The sequence below is a fragment of the Neomonachus schauinslandi genome, chromosome 11 (assembly GCF_002201575.2).
Source record: "Neomonachus schauinslandi chromosome 11, ASM220157v2, whole genome shotgun sequence".
NCBI classification, from domain to species: domain Eukaryota; kingdom Metazoa; phylum Chordata; class Mammalia; order Carnivora; family Phocidae; genus Neomonachus; species Neomonachus schauinslandi.
In genome coordinates this window covers 26,195,186-26,219,640 of record NC_058413.1, presented here as the reverse complement: position 1 = coordinate 26,219,640, position 24,455 = coordinate 26,195,186, and the positions used below count along the sequence as shown (strand labels likewise).

Genomic DNA, 24,455 nt, shown 5'->3' with positions numbered 1-24,455 from the left:
GGTGAGGGAGCTGTAGCAGACTCTACTGCCCAAACCCCCTTCCCATTTCTGTCGAATGCATCTTTATCGAAGGGCAGCTCTTGAGATGCCAGAACCCACTTGGTCCATGCCGCAGCTGGCCGCAAGTGCCTGCGAGTTCATGAGCGGTGGGGGGTGTGCCTACGACAGCCCTCTTGCTCCCTGGCTAGGGGAATTCCGAAAACGTATGTGTTCAGTAATTGCCAGAGCTTTCCCACGGAGTTAAGCTTTAGCTGCCTGCTGTGGTAACTAGATTAATAATGTACCTCATGCTAGTTCCCTCCCACCGCCCTGGGTCACCTCCTGTCAGTCAGTTCCTTGCGCCTCCCAGCTAAGCTACAAGCACTCAACTCAGAGTCGGCTTCAGAGGGAGCCCGACAGACACCAGGACCATCCCAAGGCAGAGGCGCCAAGCTTCTTTAGATTCTTTATTCCGTTCAAGCCAGAGTGGGAGCATCTCTAGCACATTCTAGCCAATCCACATATCTTGAATACCACTGATTTCGCCGAAGCTGAGAACGGATGGCTAATGTTTGTTATGCTAATTAGCAAAGCTCTGTGGAGCAAGGTGTCAAAGTACAGAAGCAGGGCTGGTGGCTGCCTCCAGAGTGTGAGCTTCCTAATTGGAATCTAGCAGACTGCCCCTGGGGTGTGAACTCGTGATTGGCAATTGCCACATGGAGGGTGTAACTTAACCCAAACACATATGCTTGATATCCCAGTGTCTAAGAGGAAGCGTTTTAAAGGAAATTACAGGCATTACTCTAATCTGTCTGCAGATCGTGCCCCCAGGCAATTCTGAAAGTACAAACAACCTGTTTTCTGGAACACACTTCCCTGCCTGAGTCAAGCATCATGCCCCTGAGGGAGACTCGAGGTCCTCCATTGACAGTTGGTGAATCGGGCCCCTTGTCCTATTAGATGTTGCTTTCCGTCTAAGTCTTTGTGGTCTGTGACAGCCTGGGACCAGGTAAAGACATGGTTAAGTTCTCGTGCCAGGTTATGATTTACCGTTTGTGGGGTCCACGTGAGCCCTATAAGTCACGCTTCTCCAAATAACAGGAACCCATTGAGACTCAGACAGTGAAATGGGATTTGCCTAGCTGACGGGGGAGAAAGAACGGCCCTATAATCCTGGTGTTATTTGTAAACCTAAGAAACCTAACACATTTTACATATCGAAAAGAGCCCATCAAGGTAGTCTTTCCTCATTTCTTCTGAGTACTCGATGTGCTTGGCTCCACAACCGCCTGGAAAGTCTGAGTGAAGTAAGTAGAGATTTATTTCTGCAAATCCTTACTTTAAGTCTGTAGATCACCTTCTCACATCACCCTTGGAGAAATCTTGGTAAGAAGAATTCGCTACGAAATTGAAATTGAAATTGAGTGAAGTTATTGAATATTTGAATGCCCATTCACCTTCTACCTGGTTGTACTAACAGTGTCCTTACCTCCTCTCCCAGAAGGGACAGGAATGACATGCCCGAATTTCCCAAATAAAATTCACTCTACATAGCTTACATCTTCCTTCCATGCAGAGGCCTTTTTGCTGGGCTCAGATAATTTTAAAAGATGAGCCACTTTCATAAATACGGAAATGTATATGTCTGGAATGTAAAGATATTTCTCTAGTGAACATATCTGAAAAATTGAGTCTGAAGAAGAAATACATATGACCAGTAAAAATTTTCTTTTAAGATTTTATGTATTTATTTGACAGAGAGAGACACAGCGAGAGAGGGAACACAAGCAGGGGGAGTGGGAGAGGGAGAAGCAGGCTTCCCGTGGACCAGGGAGCCTGATGCAGGGCTTGATCCCAGGATGCTGGGATCATGCCCTGAGCCGAAGGCAGATGCTTAAAAACTGAGCCACCCAGGGCCCCACGAGTAAACATTTTTTAAATGTTTAACTCAGGGGCACCCTGGGTGGCTCAGTTGGTTAAGCGACTGCCTTCGGCTCAGGTCATGATCCTGGAGTCCCAGGATCGAGTCCCGCATCGGGCTCCCTGCTCGGCAGGGAGTCTGCTTCTCCCTCTGACCCTCCCCTGTCTCATGCTCTCTCTCTCTATCTCATTCTCTCTCTCAAATAAATAAATAAAATCTTTTTAAAAAATAAATAAAAAATAAATGTTTAACTCCATTTGCCATCAAAGTAATGCAAATTTTAACCACCACAAGTTATCATTTTCACCTACCAAAGATTTATAATGGTCCTATCCAGTATGGGTGAGGATGCAGTGAAATGGGCACTTTCAAACCCAGTAAATGGGTTTGAAATGACCACTGTGGAGGGCAAGTGAGCAGTTTAGACAAGAACCTCCTAGATAGTCACAAACTTACTCCTGGAAATTCATTTTGAGGAGATAGAGGTGAACACAAAGACGAGAGAACGGAGCAGTGTTTCTCAGAGAGTGTCCAAAAAAATGGTCCTATAAGGTGCCCTGGGCCAAATGGGCTTTGTGGCCACATCAGTTTGGGCAAGGCTTCATCCTGTAGCCCCTTCTTGAAGATTCCCGAGGCCTATTGGCATACCAAAGACTCTAAAAAGACCTGCAGTAAAGAAATTCCTTAGTTTTGTTCAGCATACTGGTTCGTAAATTTAAGTGCCAATAAGAACCTTATGTTTAGTAATACCTATATTTCTCCAACAATTTATTATGAACATTTTTAAGCTCACACAAAAGTGAAAAAATTATATCGCAAACACCAATAAACTCACCATCTAGGTTCTACAATTAATGGTGTGCTATGTTACTATTTTATATTCGATAACATATTCATTTCCATACCATAGATCAGTTTGGACTGTTCTAGAACCTCATATACATAAGTATATTCTCTTTTGTATAAAGCTTTTTTGACTCAATGTAGTGTTTTTAGGTTCATCATCATGTTGTGTTTTTCAGGAGTTTATTCCTTTTTATTGCTGAGTAATATCCCCTTATATGAATATACTACAGTTTGTTTACCCATTTTTCTGTTGAGAGACCCCCAGACTTTTTCCAGTTTTCAGCTATTATAAACAAAGCTGCTATGCATATTCTTCTACAAGTCTTTCTATGACCATGTATTTTCATTTCTCTTGAGTGTGTAGGAGTAGAATTGCTGGTTCCTAGGGTGGGTGTATGTTAGCTCTGTGAGAAACCGCTAGACCTTTACCCAAAGTTTACCATTTTACACTCCCACCAACCAGATATAGAGTTCCAGTTACTCCTCATGCTCATCAACACTTGGTGTTGTCAGCCCTTATTTCAATCATTCTGCTGGGTGATAGTGGTGTCTTGCGGTTTTGCTTTTAATTTCCCCATTGAGCATTTTGTATATGCTTGTTGACTATTCAGATACCTTCCTTTGTGAGGACATACACAGACATACACAGGAGTATAAACTCAGGTAGGCTTCAAAGAACACTAATAAAAGGAAGCCACAACCCAAAGCATAAGAACATTCCCCTTACCTTACCCCAGAAGCCTTTTATGTGTCTTCTCTGATTATACATACTCCCTTCCTATCTATCAGAGCTGAGTGTGCTTCTGAATTTTGTTTTAAGTCATACCTGTATTTCCTGTGTAGATTTTACCATCCACATGTGTATCCCTAAACAGTACATCATTTGGTTTTGCTTGTGTTTGAATTTTATATTCTGTGATTTGTTCCTTTTGCTCATTATCAGGCTTTTGTATTCACCCATATTGATACAAATAGCCATAGTATTTATACTACTCTATAATATTTCATTCTGTGACTATACCATAACTTATTAATCCATTCTACTGTTAGTGACTTTTGAATTTTCAGGGTTTTTTTTTTTTTTTTTTTGCTGTTGTGACCAATATTGCTATAAACATTTCTGTAATATCTTTTAATATCCTATGAAGCTCATAATCTGTAATATACACTTTGGAAAATACTATACTATACTATAATGTTTTTTTATTTTGTTATTGTTATGTTAATCACCATACATTACATCATTAGTTTTTGATTATACTATAATGTTTATCAGTTGTTAATTATAGTTGTGAAAACTTGATAGCAAACTAACCGTTCAAAAATGAAGTGTTGAGTTTATGAGGCATGCATATAGTAGAACATTATGTAGATATAAAAATTTATGTTTTATGTATTTATAATGATGATCAATTAGCTACAATACTGAAAAATGAATAACAATTTAAGTGTTTGACAAAAAGTGATTTGCTAAGTAAGTTTATGAGGTGTGCTTTGGAATGCTGTGTAGAAGTTAACATTTATGCTTTTGTTACATTTAAGGTCACTTAAGGATGCAAGTAAAAATAGCAATATGTGATTCTATATAGAGAATATGATAAATAATTTCGTAAAATAATAAATAAAAGGTTTGTGTGGAAAAAACAAAGAATAGAGGCAAATGCTCCAAAATAATGTAGTTAGCTTGGGGTGGAGGGATTACAAATTGCTTTTATTTTATTTCATTTCTTGATGCTTTTCTGTGTTTTCTTTTTTTTTTTTTTTAAGATTTTATTTATTTGACAGAGAGAGCACAAGCAGGGGGAGAGAGAGGGAGAAGCAGGCTCCCCACTGAGCAAGGAGCCCGATGTGGGACTCGATCCTAGGACTCTGGGATCATGACCCGGGCTGAAGGCAGCCGCTTAACTGACTGAGCCACCCAGGCGTCCCAATGCTTTTCTGTGTTTTCAAATTTTCTGTAGTGAATATGTATCACTTGTACAGGGAGAAAAAGCAACAAAGGTTATTTTAGAAAAAGAACTTTGAGTCTCCAAGTCCTGCTTTTGTCAGAGATCTTTTGAATTACAGACATATAAGTTCTTTTTTTTTCCTCTCTGGCAATTGCAGGAGTTTGAAATTAGAAATCTTGTTTGAGAATAACCTAACATGCCCTGAATTAATGTGCAGGCCTATTTCCAAATGAGGCCAGGGTTCTCTGGAGGCTGGAAGACATCACCATTTTAGCGTTTTCTTCTCCAGTCTCAAGCTGTTCTTTCCAGATGTTCCTATTTTCAAACCCTTTTTCTCCTCCCTGTCTCCCCCTCCAGCAATAGCAGGGCTTCTTGAGATGCTGGTGATAGGGAGGTACACAAAGGTTGATGTCTAAAATATACGTTGTGGGTCCTATTAGCCATGGAAGGCTTCAGCAATTGGGAGAGAGCCTGCGGATTGCCCAGGTGATTGCAGGATTGGTGCAAGATGCCCCATAAACATGGCCTCTCTTTTTCTGAAAGATGGTAAAGATGCAGCGGGTGCCGGGACCCAAGGACCCAGCGGAGCTGACTTACTACACCCTGTACAACGGGAAGCCTTTGCTGGGGACTGCAGCTGCCAAGATCCTGAGCACCATTGACTCCCAAAGGATGGCCTTGACCCTGCATCATGTTGTCCTTCTGCAAGCTGACCGTAAGGGGATAGTCTTTCCATTCATTATTTTTAACGCCATTAAATGTTTCCTGCAAATTAAAGTGATGCCCCAAACTCACGTTAATGGACCTGGAGCTAAACATATATGTGTTCTAGAAGTTTCTTAAATCAGTCAACTATTTCCTGTGTTGTTTGAAGCTATAGGTTTTGGGTAAGGGATATGTTTTGGATATTAGGATGATGATAATGATATTGCTCTGCTTCAAATCCTACCCACGCTTTCTCCTAGAAAAATCACCATGGCTGAGATTATATTGTCTGCAGGGGAATTAAAGATAATTTGATTCACTAAGCATTTACGGAGTCCTGCATGAACTGTGCTCGGTGCTGGCGGACACACAGAAGTGGGCAAGACCTGGTCACTGTCTTTAAGGAGCAGAGAAGGAGTTAATGCAGATATAAAGGAGCAGAATGTGGGAAAGTGCAGTGAGGAGGCAGAGTGATCCGGGGCTCAGGGGAGGGACAGTCTGCTCTGAAGGGCCACCCAGAAAGAACGGACGGAGAAAGGGGTATGAAAACCAATGGTTGCCTCCTCTGCGGCAGGTACTGAGCTTGCTGCCTTACGTAGCTTTCCTCACTTTCTCCTCTCCCCGGGGCAACTTTCTTCGGCTCCAAATTCCAGATGTGGAAACGTAGGCTCAGGAAAGTTAACTAACTTTAGAGAGAACTGGTACTTGGGTCGCCAGGATATGAATCTGGATCTATCTGACCTCAAACATGTGTTTTCAACTGTGTTACATGCTAAGATTTCAGCAGGAGGAGAGGAAGGGTGTGTATTCCAGAAGGAGGGAGCAACGTGAGCAAAGGAAGGGAGGTGAGAAGTGCCAGGAGTGCTTGAAAAACAAGGGATCCGAGTTGCCTGGAGAGCAGAAACACAAGGAAGAGCTGATGAGCTCAGAAAGGTGTATTGCTTGTGAGACTGGGGCTTTGGATGACAGGAGAAGGAGATCGTGCATGATATGATGGGCTGTGGGGAGCTATTGAGGATTTCTGTGCAGGGGAGTAGCGTCATTAGAACCACGCAGTATTTAGGGAGCTTCACCTGTCAGCAGTGCCCAGGATGAGAGGAGCAGGACTAGTGAGGAGGCTCTGTGGTGACCCAGGTGTTGGGGACCCAAACAACACTTAGAAAGAAAGTGAGGTGGGGGTCGGTGACAAAGGTGAGAGACCACGTGGTAGACATTTTAGATTTGGCAGCCTGCTGAGCATCCCGGCATTTCATCCCCTATTGATTTCCTAGCTGGTGTCCACACTCCTAAAGAACCTGACTCTTAGCTCATGGTTTTCCTCTCATGCTCATCTCTTGCCTTCATCCGGGGTGAGTCTGGCTTCCATGTTGTTGCAGATTCACTTCTTGGCCTGCACATTCTCACAGACACACTTTGCCTAGAAATGATGGCCAGCCTGTGCAATCTCGGCTTTGAAACGACATTTTTAACCCAGAGTCTCTTCTTCTCTGCCTCTCTCCTTTCCTCCCTGTGGGCTCCGTCCCCATGTCTGGTCAGGTCAGCTACTTGCTTCATCGGTTTTGCTGCATCCTCTTTATGTGAGTTCCCCAGGGTTCCATCCTCAGCTCTTTCTCCCTCTCCAGCTAGAGGACAGGAATGAAAACCATGGCAGGTGCCCAGGAGAGAGGCAAAGGTTTTAGAGGTAGAGACCAGAGAAGTGGATGGATTTGGGATCTTTGGGGGGGACAGAGCTCAGGGGCAAGATAATGGATCCTGTGGGTGGTGGGTGGAGGTAAGGGTCAGAGGAATCAAGCATGACTCCCAGGTGTTTGCTTGAGTGCTGCTTCTGGCATTTGTTGAGAGGTGGGAGAGAAAGAGGTTTATTGGAGTTGGAGCAAGAGTGGGGAGACGGAATTGAGAGTTTGGTTTGGCCACGTTAGGGCTGAGATGTCTGTTAGATATCCACGAAGAGCTCAGGAGCTAGAACCCTGGAGTCATCAACACAGGTGATGAATAGAGCTAAGAGAGCAGGTGAGATGAACCAGATTAGCCATGAGTATAACTGGAGAATCCACAGGAGGGAAGAGCTAGAGCCAGCAAAGGACACTGCGAAGGAGCAGCCAGGAAGATGGGAGGAAGCCCAGGAAGAGAGGAGGGTCCAGAAATAAGCAAAGAAAGGAATGTCCTGGAAGGAAGTGAGCTACGGTGTCAACTTCTATTCTTGAGAGGCAACATACTATAAGGACAGAGGTGAACTGGATTTGGTAAACTTGGCAATGGTTGGTGACCTTGGCAAGAGTGGTTTCCCAGCAGAGGTGGTGGAGATGGTTGGCCAGAGGGGATTGAGGAGAGAACGGGGGTGGGGATGTAGTGACAGCAAAGGGGAGAAGATTGGGTGCACTTGCTGGAGAGGAACATGGGAGATAATGGGGTATGGTTGAATACTGATGTGTTACTGTAATGGAGAGGGAGAAATAGACAGTGAAGAAGAGAGACAAGATCTGTCTTGAAGTCCTTAAGTGGACAAGGTGACCCAGGTGAAAGCGGTCAGAATCCATGAGGGAGTCTGTGCGCCAGGAGGGAAAGCAAAGTCCGAGGGTGTGGGTGCCAGTCAGGTGGTCCCTTTGGTCATGGACGCCTGAGGACATTTTCTGTGATTGTTTCTGCTCTCTTGGGACAGAATGAGGTGAGGTTGGCAGCTGAGGCTGAGGTTGTGTATGGGGAGTTTGAGCAAGCGTGCGACAGTACACACTGAGACTCTGCAAACTGATGAGGGAAATACTGTAAGATTGGTAGGGCTTCTGTCCTCCTCAGGCTTCACTGCTCTGTCCAAACCATTTCTTCTACTCTCTCAAAATCCCAGAGCCTCTGAAGCTGCCTACCCCTTGCTGCAGTCACCTCTAGATCCCCAGATGTCCCCCATAATTCACTGAAGATGTAAACCCAGTTCATTGTTTCCATTGCTTCTCCTGTCCGCAACCCATCCTCGATGCTGACCGATCAGTCAGTCCCGGGACCTCCTCACTTCCAGGCCTTGTGGTACTTTGGGAAGGGGCAGGAAAGGGGAGCTGGCTTTATTAAGAGCAAGAAGTGAATGGAGTATCAGGAGGAGAGGTTGAGGCTGTGGGGACTTTGCCGATGGTGGTTGATGGGGAACAGTCGAAAGTTGGAGAGCATGGGCAGGAGAGAGAGATTGAATCAGATTAGGACATGCATGGCGTGTTTTGGAAATGAGCATCTGGGGATCATCAGAGGCTTGACTACACCTGTCTGCAAAGCTGCTGTCCCTCCATGGCTCTTCTTTGTTGCTTTCACGGCCCCTTCTGTAATAACCCACACATGTGTTTCCTTCTCTCCATTTCATCGTTGTCTCTTCTTGGACTTTGTGGGTCCTTCTCAAATGACTCAACCTCAGTCATTCTGCCATTCATGTACTGTCCATACTGTAACTAGAGTCACCATAATACATGACTCTGATCTCACATCTACTCCATTCAAAAAATATTTGGTGTCTCTCCATTGTCCACAGAATAAAATTTGAACTTCTTAAGTGGGCCTTCCAAGCCCTTCACCACAGATACTTAACAAAAGTTCAGGTCCTTTCACGACCTGGTCCCATACCGCCTGTTCCAGCCATCCAGCCTCTTTTTCTCTCCTTCCTACCTTGTGCTTCAGCCACACAGGAGGATCCATTCTTCATGTCCCCTGGCCCTCTGAAGCCACCCCTGACCCTGTCTCCCTTAGTTCCAGATGCTTCCACTGCCCTTATCACATGTGGCAGATGAGTTGTTTTCACCTGTCCCTCCTGAGCTCTCTGAAAGCACATACGACATCTCATTCGTCTTTGACTATCGAGGTGATGCTGTTGGGACATCGAGGGGATTCTGTTGGGATATCAAGGATGTGTTATGGAATATTGAGTGGGTGCTGTTGGGACCTCAAGGGGGGTCTTGTTGGAATATGGGGGCTGCTATTGGGATATTGAGGTCTGAGTTTAGGAAAGTTGTGGGAATTCAAGCCTAGATCTCAGGAGAGAGGTTAAAGTTAACACTAGATGTTTTGAGAATGTTGTAGATACGGGTTAGAAATAAATTCCCAGAGAAAATTTGAGGATCTGGGATGGTGTAGAGCTGGAGGACAGACCCTGGGAAATGCCTCCATACTCAGGATCTGATGAGGAGGAAGCTAAGACCAATGAAGAAGAGGAGGAGCAGAGATGTTTTAAATCTCATTTGCTCTTAATAGTTTTGAAATCAGCCAGCAATGTGAACCTGAGATCAACACCTTCAATGGAGAATCGTGGTGTTGAATGAACACCTTGTCCCTCTGAAGGGAGAATGTTAATGTTCTGTGCATTCTAGTGTCTTCTAAATCACTAGGGCCAGGGTGCAGTGCCCTACGATGGAGCATGCAATGCCCCCTCGCCCCCCATCACCTCTGACTAATGGGCAACGGCGACCGCTACAGAATCGGCCATGTTTCCGATGGAGGTTTTTCACCTGCTCCATTTGAGGGATCTGGAGTGAGGTGCCCTTCACAGCAGTGATCCAGGTGCTGGAGTAGGGAAAATTCTCCCTACACTGAGGCTGACCAGAATGGGGATTGGTTTACCTTACCCAGTCGTCAGACATTATTGCAAAAAATGTCACTTTAAGAAAGCGATAGACTGATCCTTTGGCGAAGGGGATTTGTGTTCATTCAGTCTTTTGACAAATATTTTTGAGAACTGTTGTGTGCCTGGCACTCTCCTGGCACTGGAAGTATAGCAGTGAGAGTGGGCAGATCAAATAACCAAAATAAGTAAGTAAAATGTTAGATGCTCGTAAGTGCCATGGAGAAAAACGAAGCAGGGAAGGCCAGGGGGTGTCAAAGAGATAAGGGTCATGATTTTAAATAGTTGGAGGGTTAAGAAGAAGATTTGTGAGCGACCAGCTTAGGCTACCAAGAGACAAGGCAGAGGGGGAGGTTTGAGACCCAGCGAGGACGTCACCGATGGATGAGAGGGGCAGCCATGAGGTCAGGGTGCAGGTGAGGGACCACAATTACTACAGCCCCAACGGCCACACCCCGAGTGGAATGAGAGCCACGGGAGTGTTTGGGCAGGAGAGTGACATGGGCTGACTGCTCACCAGTGGCTGGGCTCTGGACCAGACCCTCCCTGCACACACACACACACACACACACACACACACTTCCATTCCAACTTAGAACTGACAAACTGTGTATTTCAGAGAGATGACTTTGCATAAAACCACCTAACCTCCCTGGGGCTCAGTTTCCTCATCTGCAAATTGAGGATAAGAATAGCACCTGAGCAAAGAACCTATCACAGTGCCTCACGCACAGCAGAAGCTCAGAACATGTTGCTGCCCTTTATTACCCTTTCTCTACTCAAGTTCTTGCAGATGAAATAGTCTTTCTCGCCTCTTCACTTCTGTACATGACTTTGCAGTTTTAGATCACTGTGCCAATGAACGCATTGGGTTTGAATGATTTCGGTTGACCTAACTTTACTATCTCTTTGACCATTAAATGAATTTACTAATGTACATAAGATAAATGTATTCTCTTTCCATTTAAATAGAGGTGAAAGGATTTTACATACTGCACCGAGAAGGAACATAGACACCAAAATGATAAAGCCAAGTAGAAGCAGGACACATGTAAATATTAACTCTTGCTAATGAAATATATATTTAGGGTATCATGTTCTGATACACTATATATTTTTCTTCATCAGGATAGAATAGCATAGCCAAAAGAGGCATATGGTTATTTTCCATGGAAACCCTAAGCTTTAAAAAATGTTAATGGAATCAAACTCACTTGTAAATACCAAGTTACTAAAAGCAGTAGCCATTAAATATTTGATGTCAGCAGAAGCACATTATCTACTGAGCTGTTTTCAGAAGTTAATAATGTGATTAATCACCGATTGATAAAAACTATGGAAAAGAAGTTTTTTTTATACTAAAGAACTCCAGATCCAAGTGCTGCCAGATGAGAGGCAGATCTTGGCTAATGAGGTACCAACTGAAGTCAGAAAGGGTGGTTGAAGTCAGAGAGAAAGACCAACTGACTCATCATGTGTCCCTTACCAGTGGGGTCTCTAAAGTATTCCAGAGTCTTGTCCTCAGCTTTGTGGGTCTAGGAGCCCTCAAAGTTCAGCAGGATCAGGAGGACCAGTTTATGCTAAGCAGACTTATAAAAGACTGGTATATAAACCAGATTGGTAGTATATTAATTTAAAATATAGACTAGAACTGCCAAAGAGATGGGACTTCTTCTTTAAGTGGCCCTTATTTTTTGCCATATGAAAACCTACAGGGGGAGCCAAATTGCAACAGGGCTAATGGAGGTTCATTTATACATTCGTTCAACTTTTAATTGAGCACCTACTATGTGCAAGGCCCTGTTCTAGGCCCTGGGAGTGTAGCAGTGAACAAGAGAAAAAAAAACCTCCCTGCTCTCTTGGAGTGTACATTTTAGTGGAGAGTCGAGAGACAGATGAGGAGTAAATACATATGTATCGTGTCAGACAGTAATGCGTACTTTAGAGCCTTACCATTCCATGTGTGGCCTGGGGGCCTGTTGCATGGACTCCACCTGGGAGCTTGTTAGAAAGGCAGAATCTCAAGCTTCACCCCAATTCACAGAATCAGAATTGTACATTTGAACAAGATGCCCAGGCGATTGGCATGCACAAGTTTGAGAGGCACTGTTTAAGAGAAAAATTAAGTAGGATGAGGGGGATGGAGAATTCCAGGGGCAGGGATTGCTATTTGACACTTGTTTAGAGCCCTGAAAGAAGTGAGGGAAGGAGCCATGGATGTCTAGGTGAAGAGCACTCTAGGTGGAAGCATAAGCTGGTGCAAAGGTCCTGAGACAGGAGCATGTCCAGCACATTTGAGGAACAGTAGGAGGCTGGTTGGCTGGAACAGAGTGAGTTAAGGGAAGAGCAGTGGGCTGTAAGGCCAGAGAAGTAACCAGGGTGGTTGGAAAAGCAGATCCCATAGGGTCTTTTAGAAATTATAAGGACTCTGGCCCTTACTCTGAGGGGAGAGGGAGCCTCTGGAAGGTTTTGAGCAGAGGAGTGTGTCATCAGAGTTTCTAAAGGATCACTCTCCTGCTGTGTTGCAAATAGACTATAGAGGACAAGGGACAAAGTAGGAGGCCATTGCAGCAATTCAATGAGAGATGTTGGTAGCTTGGACCACAGTGGGAGCAGCAATAGAAAGAAGTGAACAGATTGTGGATTCATTTAGAAGATGGAGAGGACAAGGTTTGTCAATGAATAGGATGTTGGGTGAGAATAAAAGGGAAGGGTCAACATTGATGGCAAAGGTATTGACTGGAGCAACTGAAAGGAAGGTATTGCAATTTATTGGGTTGAAGACTATCACAAGAAGAATGGGTTTGGGGGAGAAATTGAGAGTTGGGTTCTAGACATAATAAATTTGAGATATCTCTTAAGTATCCAATTGGAGATTGAGTTAGCAGTTGGATATAGGAATCCAGAGTTCATGATAGTGGTCCTGGTTAGAGATCTACCCCTGAACATCATCAGCATAGATGGTATTTAAAGCCATGATTCTCTGAGATCATCTAGGTTGTAGGAGAGCAGAGAACTTGGGTGGGATTAGGGGACAGTATCACCGAGCTGAAACAGCCAGTTGCAGCCATCTTGTTCATGAGGATAGACCTACCCCAGCTGGATTCCCCACATCTGCCAGCTGGGGCACATTCCTATGACATGGACAAGTTCTTTTTTTTTGTTTTATTTTATTTTTTTTTTATTTGCGAGAGAGAGAATGAGAGAGAGCACGAGACGGAGGAGGGTCAGAGGGAGAAGCAGACTCCCTGCTGAGCAGGGAGCCCGATGCGGGACTCGATCCCGGGACTCCAGGATCATGACCCGAGCCGAAGGCAGTCGCTTAACCAACTGAGCCACCCAGGCGCCCTGACATGGACAAGTTCTTGCCTGCCCTTTGGCTCTCTTTTCTAGATTTCCTATGGACCCACTCCCTTCCAATAACTTTCTTTTTCTAGCGGATTGTTTTGGTTACTGTTTCCTTTACTCCAGTTCTAAGAACATATTGGTCTTTTTGATTGGATGAAAGTATCTTCCAAGCTTCCTCGCCAGTGATCATAGGGAAGACTCATCCATCTCATGCCAAAGACTTTTTCTTTTTCTTACATATTCCTAGCCTACCTTACAAAAAAGTTGAAAGAACCATACAGTGAACGCCCGTGTTCCCACCACCTAGATACCACAATTAGCATTTTACTATTCTTTCATTTTCACATATTTATCTATCTGTCCTTTTGTCCAGCCATTCATCCGTCTTATTTTTTCTTGATGCATTTCAGAGTAAGTTGCAAACATCAGAGGACTTCAACCCTAAACATTTGAGCATGCATATCATTGCCTAGAATTCAATACTTGTTTATGATGTTAAGGTAAAATTTACATAGAGTAAAATGTATAGATCTTAAGTATACCATTTGATGAGTTTTGACAGGTGTATACACCTGTGTGACCCTAACCCCTATCCTGATATAGAGCATGACCATCACCCTTTTACCCTTTGCAGGTTAATTAGTTCCAACCCCACCTCCAAAGAAGCACCTCCTGTTCTAATAACACATTCTTCCTACTGACAACAGCTTTGGTTACTCTTTACTCTGGCTTTGAGAGCATCCTGATCCTTATGATCAGACCAAGGCATTTCCAAGCTTCCCCAACCAACCCTTGGTGGGCATAGATCCATCTACTCAGCTACATTTATTTATCGCTCACTCAGAGGTGGCTTCACTACAATATTTAGAGATATCTCTCTGTGGTCTTTGCCTCCTGCCTCCAGTCCAACTATGACCCTCAGATGTCTTCTCTCTTCTCTTTGGATTCATGGACATCACCTATAGGGAAAATGGATACAATCCATCTTCCTCTTTCTCTTAATAATAATGAAGGCTGGTATTTATTGAGCACCTACTAGGGACCACACCAAAGCTCCACATGTACCTCATCTCTCTGATGCCTCACAAAATGATAGCCCCATTTTACAGATGAGAAAACAGAGACTCAGAGATCTTGAGTAACTTGCCCAAGGCAAGAGCCTTTCTGATCCCAAACCCTGTTCACCATCTCATGACTTGGGACCTGAGGTGTGGGGGCTACTTTGCCCCTCCCAGTGCCCCTTGTCACATGCTTCCCTCTGCTTTTCCCACAGCTGTGGTGAAGAATCCACCCAACAACCTGTGGATCATCGCCGCAGTGCTGGCGCCCATCGCCGTGGTCACGGTCATCATCATCATCATCACTGCCGTGCTCTGCCGGAAGAACAAGAACGACTTCAAGCCAGACACCATGATGAACCTGCCTCAGAGAGCAAAGGTGCGTGAGGTGGTAAGGAGGGGCTCTGCCTGCCTTTTCTGTCTTGGTTTTTGAGGCCATTGCAAGTGCCTTCAGAAACATTCTAGCAAGCCCTCATTTTGAAGGAGACCCTTTATTTATTTGAATCTTTAAAAAATTATAGTAAATTATAGATAACATAAAATTTACTGTCTTAACCATTTTCAAGCGTATAATTCAGTGTTAAGTATGTTCACATTGTTGTACACCCTTTATGTTTATAATCAGGGTATGATAGTGAACGCTTATCTAATGCTCTCTCTTTGCCATAAGTGCTTCTGATGGCTTTATATAGCAACTCAGTCCTCCCAGCAATGCTTTAAGGAAGGGCCATTATTTTGCAGGTGAGGAAACTGAGGCACAGAAAATTAGAAGCTAGATAGACCTGAAAGGGGCCTTGGAGGTCGTCTAATCTGACATCCTCCTTTTACAGAGAGGCAACTTAAGATCACACTGTAAGTAGCAGAACTGATGGTAGAACCAGGTCTTTGGGCTCCTAATGCAGGGCTCTGGGGGGCACATTAGACTCTCAAAATGTTCCTTCTTCCATTGGCTGGAGTGGCTTATCGCCAAAGGCTGCCATGATGGGCGAGCTGCAGAGCCTTGGCCCAGTGGTCATCAAACACACCAGTTCAATGGCTCCACTGAAGCCTGGCTGGGAGCCCACCCACCCTGCCCAGCCTCTTCACCGCTGGTGCCGGGGAGGGGAGTGGACTCAGGAAATTCCGAAGGCTACTTTTCTAGTCACATAGCTCCCTTTGTGATACTCCCAGAGGGAGATATAATAATCTCTAACACCTGATGTTTAAATAATGCCTTCGCATTTGCTGGATTCTTCTGGGTCTGTCACCTCATTGGCTCATCACAGCAGCCCTATAAGGTAGGTCATAGTCAGGGCAGGTTTTATTATTTTCACATTACTGTTGAGAAACCCAAAGGAAAGAGAGCAACTATGGGGATTTGTCCAAAATCACATAACTGGCAGCAGGGGAGCGACTCTGGCCCAGATCTGTGTGTTTGGGCTCTCTCCACATTATACACCTTCCTGAACCCTGAGATTTGGCAGGTAGACTCCTCTTCCAGCACGGAACTTCTGAGCTTTGTCCACCTGTGCAGGAATGAAACAGAGAAAGGAATTCCATTCTGTTGGAATGAATGTCTTGGAGGTGATCTGCCAGGAGTCACGCATGCCTAGTCCTTTCTGGATGGTCACACCTCGCTTCAGCAAAAGAAATCAAATGGATTTTATTGTTTATTAAACTAATTCATCTGTTGCAAAGCTGCAGTTTGATCAGACGCTCTGTCTATGAAAGAGCCAAACTCCAAAGAATGTTGTTCTGTTTCTGTCGACCCATAGGCACCCGCTTTCCAGAAGCAGCGCGGTGTTGGTAATGGTCCAAGTAGTGAGACATGAAACTGTTCCAAGAAGGGGTATTTCATTCCCATCTTAGCTTAGTTACAATCTGAGCCTTTCAGACATAACAGTAATTACCAGAATCTAATTGCAGCCGAGTCCGGGAATGGAAAACCTGCCACATGGAGGTTGTAAATGCCAACTTTGTGTTTCGGATTAAGCCAAAATTTTATTAATTTGCCAAGGTGAGGTGGGCAGCCCACGATTTCAGCACACCTTCTGGCTTGAAAGCTGTTTGAAGCTGAAAGAGATTCATGTTTGTGGGTTTTCATGGCCCCTTTTATGTTCCTACCTGGGGCATCATGCTTGAAGAGATATCTGGCTGATGTTGACAATCAAGCCAATTTATGTTCCAAGAGAAGACTGGCTTCACTTGTGTGTGGTGGTGCTGGTTGTTTTCTCCCTCTTTGAGGCTGGGCTGCGCACTTTGATTTGCAAAGCCCTTTCATCACCGGAAGCCAGCGGGTAGAACTGCCTCTTTCTTACTGCAGTCCTTCTGCTCCTGCAACCCAGGGACGCTGCAGTGTTTGAGAGGACAGAGCCGCCTGCATCACTTCTCACCACCCATGTGTGTGAGCAGAATTCATTTAATGCCAAGGGACGAGACGGAATGAAAAAGTTAGGCTTCGGGACCAATCCATAGAGTGGGAGGATGGTCTCCTAGTCTCCAGGGACATCACTGCGTCTTTAGAATGCATGCTGCAGTGTCCGAACATTCCTGGGGAATCCCTGCTGAGACTCAGTAATAGACTTGACAGGCTAAGAGGAGGTGAGTGCACACGCGTGCCTGTCCTGGGAGCTGAGGCCAGGGCATGCACGCCCCCACCCTCTGCAGAGACAAAGTACCATAGACGGAACCCTGTTAACCATGGTGGTCAGCTGGGCTTCTGCAGGTAGAATGTTTAGAAAATGATAAATGCTGGAGGGCCAGGCATCAGGGCTTTTGTGACCTTCTTTCTTCCCGGTTCATTTCTCTTTACTCTTTGTTCATTGGATTCACAGCCTTTGCCCAGTGGTTCCCTTCATATAATTGATGAGAACATGGCTCCCTGGAACAGGCAGCCTTACGGGAAAGTAGTTAGGGCCACATCCAGATGCAGGATGGAGCTTGGAGGGCCTGCAATGGTTGGCATGACCATCTGCTCGGGACAGGTCAGTCACCCCCTAAAGATGCCCGGCTGTTTCCTCTCTTTCACATACTATCTGTATGACCTGTACTTAACCTCTTTGTGCCTCAGTTTTCCCATCTGTGAAATGGGATGATAACAGTATTTATTTATTTATTTATTTATTTATAGGTTGTTGTGAAGATTAAGCTAGCTCTGAAAGTTACTTTGAGCTGTGCCTGGCACATAAATATTACATACAAATTGGCCTTTATTTTTTCTTTTTTTTAATTTAAAATCAATTAACATAGTGTATTATTGGTCTTAGAAGTAGAGTTCATTGATTCGTCAGTTGCATGTAACACCCAGTGCTCATTCCATCAAGTGCCCTCCTTAATGCCCATCACCCAGTTACGCCACCCCTCCACCTACCTCCCCTCCAGCAACCCTCAGTTTGTTTCCTATGATTAAGAGTCTCTTACGGTTTGTCTCCCTCTCTGATTTCATCTTATCTTATTTTTCCTTCCGTTCCCCTTGTTCATCTGTTTTGTTTCTTAAATTCCACGTATGAGTGAAATCATATAATATTTGTCTTTCTCTGATGGACTTATTTCACTTAGCATAATACCCTCTAGTTCCATCCACGCTGTTGCAGATGTCAAGATTCCAATTTTTTTATGGCTGAGTAATATTCCATTGTGTATATATACCACATGTTCTTTATCCATTCATCTGTTGGTTGGCCTTTATTATTATACATGATTTTTTTCTTAAAAGGTCTGGATAACTTGTCTACCTTTGAAATTGTTGGGGATTATTTTGATCTGATAATTTTACAAAATTCATTGTAGATCCTTCATGATGTCTCAGTGGTGTCAGGGGTCACTCACTAAAGTGTGTCCAAGGACAATTAATGAATCGCAGGTGATTTTCAGATTGAAGGTTGAAAGACCACTACCCAGCAGTCAGAAGAGTAAGGGACTAGTCTTGAGTCTTTCACCACTTAGCTGTGTGATCTTAGGCAAGTCACTGAACCTTTCTGAGCTTTTGTGTTCTTACCTGTGAAATGAAGACTGTGATGTTTGCCTTGCTTCCCCCAGGGTGTGGTTGTGAGCATGAAATGAGGTGCCCGTGTTTTCAGGCTATAAGTACTGAACATATGCAAGAACTGTTATTATTAATCTAATAACAGTGGCCACCCTTGAACTTGTCATTCCTTAATGTCATGACAATGCTCATTCATTGTCAACCCAGTCGCCTGAAGTATCTAGCAGATAACTTCAACCCAGTGTGAAGGGTGAGGGGACAAATCCAGGGAGAGTGGGGGCAAGAGGGAAAAGGCCAGAGCCAGCTTGTTTTCCTCACTAGATTCTTGGGAAGTCTTAGCTGCCATTGGAGACTCTCAAATCCTCACCGACAGGCCAGGACTCTCAGCATGGGAACCAGGCCAAGTACGGTAGCAGATGCTCAACCAAGATGGCAGGCCGCAGAAGGAGAGGAGAGGACATGGGAAGAATCATCAGGCAGTGGTTAGATGTTTTGGCTCTGCATCACTCAGAACTGGGTGTAAATCCCGACCCCACCACATATGCTGCGTGAGCCTGGGGAAGTGGCTTAACCTCTCCAGACCTCAGTTTCTTTATCTTTAAAGTGGGGAATCATAATAATAATACCCACCTCCTTGAACTACAGTGGGGCTGAAGTGTCATAATTGATGTCATGCATTCGGCACTGTACCAATAGTATCAAAAGCTCCTTGAGGGCAGGGGACCAGCTATTATTCATCTTCATATCTCCAGCACCAGGCACAGTCCCTGGCACAAGCCAGTGCCCAACACCTATAGTCAGCACTACGCTAAATAGGATCATGGGAGTGTGGGGGTATTACGGAAAAGGGGCCAACAGGAGGTGCAGCTAAACAGGCGGGTCCTGCCAGGCTGTGAAGGGCCTGAATGCCTTGCTGGAGAGTTTGAGTGCTATGAAACATTTTTAATGGGGGAGTGACATGACCTGAGTGGTTTTCAGGGAGATAGCTTTGGAAGCTTGTCAAGGGTACGCCTAGAAAGGACCTGAATGGAAGCAACAAGACCAAGCCAGGAGACAATAGGTGGACCTGGGGAGAAAAGGTCAGCTTCTAGAAACATTTCTGTTGAATCCACTTGGTGACCGTCGGTTGGAGGAGCAGGCCATCCAGTAGTCTAGGAACATGACCAGGTGGTTCAAAGGCTCATTCTGTTTCATGCGGCCCCACAGGCGGGGGAGAAACAGACAGACATACACTATTTCAGAAGCATGTTGCTGGATCCTGGCACAGAATGTCCCTGGTCACCATCTGGGTCAGAAAGTGTGTCTCAGCGAAGAGGGAGGGCTGAGTGCACTTCCCACAGTGAGTTTCCCTGGGAACTGGGGGCACTGTCCATGGCAGAACTACAGACTGCTTGACATAAGGAAGCTTTGCTGGATTTAACAAGGCTCCATCCTGTCCTGAGATGCAGTAGGAAGATTTGACGGGTTGGGCCACAGCCCTAGACCGTTCCATCTAGCTGGATGCTCCCTGCTACATTTCTTAGCAAAATTGACTGCTGAAGGGGGATCTCCTCAACATGTCAGGTTCTGAGGGAACCCACATGGTAGAGGTTGAGTTTCATCCCCAGATTTTCTTGAAGAGAATCACTGATTTCTATTTCACCTGGCCTGTGATTTAATAGGAAGGTGAACAATATTAACTAATACCGACTGAGCCCTTACTATGTGCCAGGCACTGGAACCCAGGCAGTCTGTTTCGGAGCTGGTGCTCTCTGCCACCCCCCTGTCCTGCCTCGAATCACTGTTTTGCAGCTCTGGGGCAGAAAGCCGAATAGAGACACTCCCAGGAATTGTTTAAACACGCCTCTTGGTTTTTTATTGCCCGGCTAATAGATGTCTGTTGAGCTTTGCTCACAGCTGCCCTGTTCACTTAGGATTTCAGACATTGTGCAATAAAAGGCTTGCTAATTACCCAGTGATGAATCATAGGAGAGCCATAGGTCTGGATTTGAGTGATTCCATAAATCCCATTTTATTATTAATGATTGTAGTGCCTCACGTGTGGAAGCACATTTCTTTCCCTGTTTTCAGAGCAGCCGTTCCCCTTTCATACTCAGGGGTAGTATAGGTAAAGCAGATCTGATTGTCTTCATTTCTCAGTTGAGAAAATTGAGGTTCAGAATTCAAGCAACTTGGCAAAGTCACATACCTCTTATTGCACATAAAGCCTTGGGAAAGTGGGGTTCAGGGATGACAGGACGTTCTGAGGCAGGAGGTGATACAGGACCTATTTCACATATCAATTCAGAGTCTCTAATTAGCAGTATCTAGTGACTTAAAATTGGTGGTTTAAAATTCTTGAAAGAAGTTTGTTCTCACACACGTATTTGCATCTTGTTTATACTCTTTGTTTTTCCAAGTAAGTCTTGTCTAGGGAGATTCCATAGCTGGGTGGAATGAGCACAGATTCTGGTTTTGCAGACCGGAATTATGGGGGAGATTTGAGTTCACTCGTGTTCATCAAAAAGCTAAGTGTGGTCCTGTCACACGCACTCTCCTGCCCATCTTCTCTTAAAGCCGTCATTCGAGGCACACTCTGTCAGAAATCTGACCACAAATCCATTTTCCTTTTTGCAGCCTGTGCAAGGCTTTGATTATGCCAAGCAGCACCTGGGCCAGCAAGGGGCAGATGAGGAGGTCGTCCCTGTGACTCAGGAAACAGTGGTCCTCCCACTCCCTGTTAGAGATGTTCCTGCCTCTCAGGAAAGAGACATCACCCAGGACGGAAGCACCATCAAGACAGCCAAGTCCACCGAAACCAGAAAGAGGTAGGCATGGGGCCAACTTCAGCCTCTCTGTCCCAGCAAGGGGAATAATTGATGGTGAGAGCAGCTGAAGCTTTCAAGTTAATACCACTTTTCTCTTTAAAAATTCCCCTCATGCTCGTTTTGAATATTTGAGAAGGAGACTAAGAGAGATGACGAGAATCATAATACTTGCTTCTCATGAGCCACGCTTTGTAAGGTTTTATATCACCGATCAGCCACAACAGCAGAGATTTAGCTTTCATATGTATTACAGCAAATTTGGCACTGTGTCACACTTGTATTTTTGAACTTATAAGCAGTGCCTTTGATTCAGTAGAGTTGGATTTTATCTGGCTGTTTTTCAAGAGTTCATGGTTTGAGTTCAAAAACCATTTTGAGGGGCTCCTGGGTGGCTCAGTCATTAAGCGTCTGCCTTCGGCTCAGGTCATGATCCCAGAGTCCTGGAATCGAGCCCCATGTCGGGCTCCCTGCTCCACGGGGAGTCTGCTTCTCCCTCTGCCTGCTGCTCCCCCTGCTTGGCTTTCCTGTCTCGCTGTCTCTGTCAAATAAATAAATAAAATCTTAAAAAAAAAAAAAAGCCATTGTGAGAGGGGGCACCTGGGTGGCTTAGTTGGTTAAGCATCTGACTCTTGGTTTCAGCTCAGGTCATGATCTCGGGGTCATGGGATTGGGCCCTGTGTCAGGCTCCACGCTTGGGAGGGAGTCTGCTTGAGAGTCTCTCTCTCCCTCTGCCCCTTCCCCCCTAAAATAAATAAATAAATCTTAAAAAAAAAACATTTTAGGAGTTTTTACCATGAACAGAGCACTTTGACATACATTGGAAAGGCTACAGAAAGGATTACGATTGAGACCTGACCCCAAGTATCTCATGATGGAGGGACAGAGAGATAAATACCTGGAAACCAAGCATGATGTGCAAGTGCTCATAGGGGAGTCTAAACGAAGTGCTCTGGAAAAGAGAGAAGAGCTTAATTCTGATGAGGGAAAGGGTGATGGAGGAGCTTATATTTTAGCTGGGCCTCAAAGGGTGAGTGTAGTGTCAGTAGTTGGGGAGAGATAAAGGTGTCCAGTCCAAAGGAGCTGGGAGAAAAGAGGGACCAGCACATGTTCATGCACTGGTGAATGTCCCCAGGGTTTATAGCTCACAGTGGTTGGGGTACAGTGAAGGATGAAACCAGATGGATGAAAATTGTGGAGGGGCTCAACTGCCAGGCTAGGGAGTTTGACGTATATTCTCTGGGCAATGGGAAGCCACTGAAAGTTCTTCTGCAAGACAGTGACATTCAGCCTGTATTTTAGAAAGACTACTCCAGTGGCAATGTGGATGATAGATGGGAGAGGTTAGGCTAGAGGCCAGGAGACTCGTTGTAAGGATTTTACAATAGTCTTATAAAGAGGTAATGAGCTCTATGGTAAGCCCTGTTGGCTGGCCAAGCCAACTCCCATTGCCAAGTCCCTTTGCTCCTTTGCCTGAGACCACAGTGGAGGCTGGGAGAGCTACATCACCCCTGCTTCCTTCCTTCTCTCCCTCCCTTCACCTAACATATTTGTTGGGTGTTATTCACCAGGTACTGGGGATACTGCAGCGAACAAGACACAGTTCCTACTCTCATGGTGCTTACAATCTGGTGGGGAGAGCTAGGCAATAAACAAATAGAGAAATAGATGCACAGTAAGTCGGGTGGTGATGGGTATGAAGAAGGAAACCAAAGCATGGTAAGAGGATAGAGCAATGGAAGGGGGCGGGGGCATGATGCCATTTTTAGCTACAAAGTCAGGAAAGGACTTTCTGATAAAGTGACACTTGAGAAAGACCTTGAATGAAATGATGCATAAGCCTCAAGGCTATCTTAGACAAGAATGTTCCAAGCAGATGGGACAGTACGTGCAAAGCCCAGAAGAAGAAATCTCTTCACATACTCGAAGAAGAGCAAGAAGGCCAAGGAAGCCAATGGGAACTAGGGAGGAAGCGGTGGCAGATGGGTCAGAGAAGTTGCCTGAAGTTGAGCATGTCAGGCTCTACAGACCAAAGTCAGGACTTGGAATTTTATTGTGAGTAAAGATCAGAAGTCATTGGAGGGCTTTGAGAAGAACAGTGGCATGCCGTGACTTGCAGCTGTAAAGGCTCACGCTGGCTGCTGTGTGGAACACAGATAGCAGAGAGGCAGAGTGGAAGCAGAGAGACAGGAGGCTATTACAGTAGTCCAGGTGAGACATGGCGGTGTGGGCCAAGGCATGGTGCTGTGAGAAGTGATGGGATTCTAGACGTGTTTTGAGGGAAGAGCTCACAAGGCTTGCTTTGCTGATAGATTGTTGTGAGGAATGGAAATAGAGAGGGACACATTTGCCACTGGTTGTGTTGGAGAGGATCAGAAGAGAAGAAATCTGTAGGGGACGATCATGAGTTTGGATGTGGGCATGTTAAGTTTGAGGTGCCTCTTAGACACGCAAGTTGAAGTGTTCAGAACTCAACTAGCTATATGAGTGTGCGGTTCAGAGGAGAGGTCCAGAGTAGAAATATAAATGGAGGAGTTGTCAGCATTTGGTTATTTAAAGCTAAGACACTGAATGAGGTCACCTAGGAGAGGATAGTTAGAGAAGAGACCCAAGACCTGACCCCTGGGACATTGGAATCATTAGAGGTCCAGATGATGAAGAAGAATCAGCATAGGAGACCAAAAAGTATCAGGAAAAAGAGGCATGAAGAGGACAAACCAAGAAGCCAAGAGAAGGGAGTAATTTGAGGGGGATGGAAGGATTGTCTGTGTCAAATACACAAATTTTGCACTGGATTCATGCAACAAGGCTCTGTGTTTTTCCCTCCAGGAGTTCTTGGTACCTCAGAAAGAGGTACAGAGAAACAGAAGGTTGGATTCCAGCTTGAGTAGGAAAGAAGGTTGAGGAGATACGGGTTAGTTATCTATTGCTACACCACAAACTCCTCCAAAGCTTAGCAGCTTAAAACAACCACCATTTCTTCAGCTCATGATTTTTGGTGGGTCGGCAGTTTGGACTGAGCTCAGGTAGGTGGTGGTTCTGGGCTGAGCTAGGCTTAGCTGATCTCAGCTGGGCTCACTCATGCATCTGTAGTCAGGCGGTCGGCTAGCTGGGCTGGCTTGTTGGTGATAGCCTTGTCTGGGGTGGCCCAGTACCTGGGGCCCCCTGCCACATGGTCTCTCATCCTCTAGCAGGCTAGCTCTGGCTTTCTCACAGGGTGGTTACAGGGTGCCAAGGGCAGCAAGAAAACAAACCCCCAAGTGCAGGCACTTCTCAAATCTTTGCTTGTG

At 45.1% G+C, this 24,455-nt stretch overlaps 1 protein-coding gene across 1 annotated transcript in view; it reads left to right on the top strand.

Moving 5' to 3' along the window:
* Positions 1-24,455, top strand: part of KIAA1549L (KIAA1549 like) — a 114,792-nt gene that overhangs the window by 25,235 nt on the left and 65,102 nt on the right. The window contains 3 exon segments of the mRNA XM_021684735.2: positions 5,239-5,410; positions 14,613-14,776; positions 20,978-21,168. Of these exon segments, the coding sequence (XP_021540410.2) occupies positions 5,239-5,410; positions 14,613-14,776; positions 20,978-21,168 (527 nt within the window).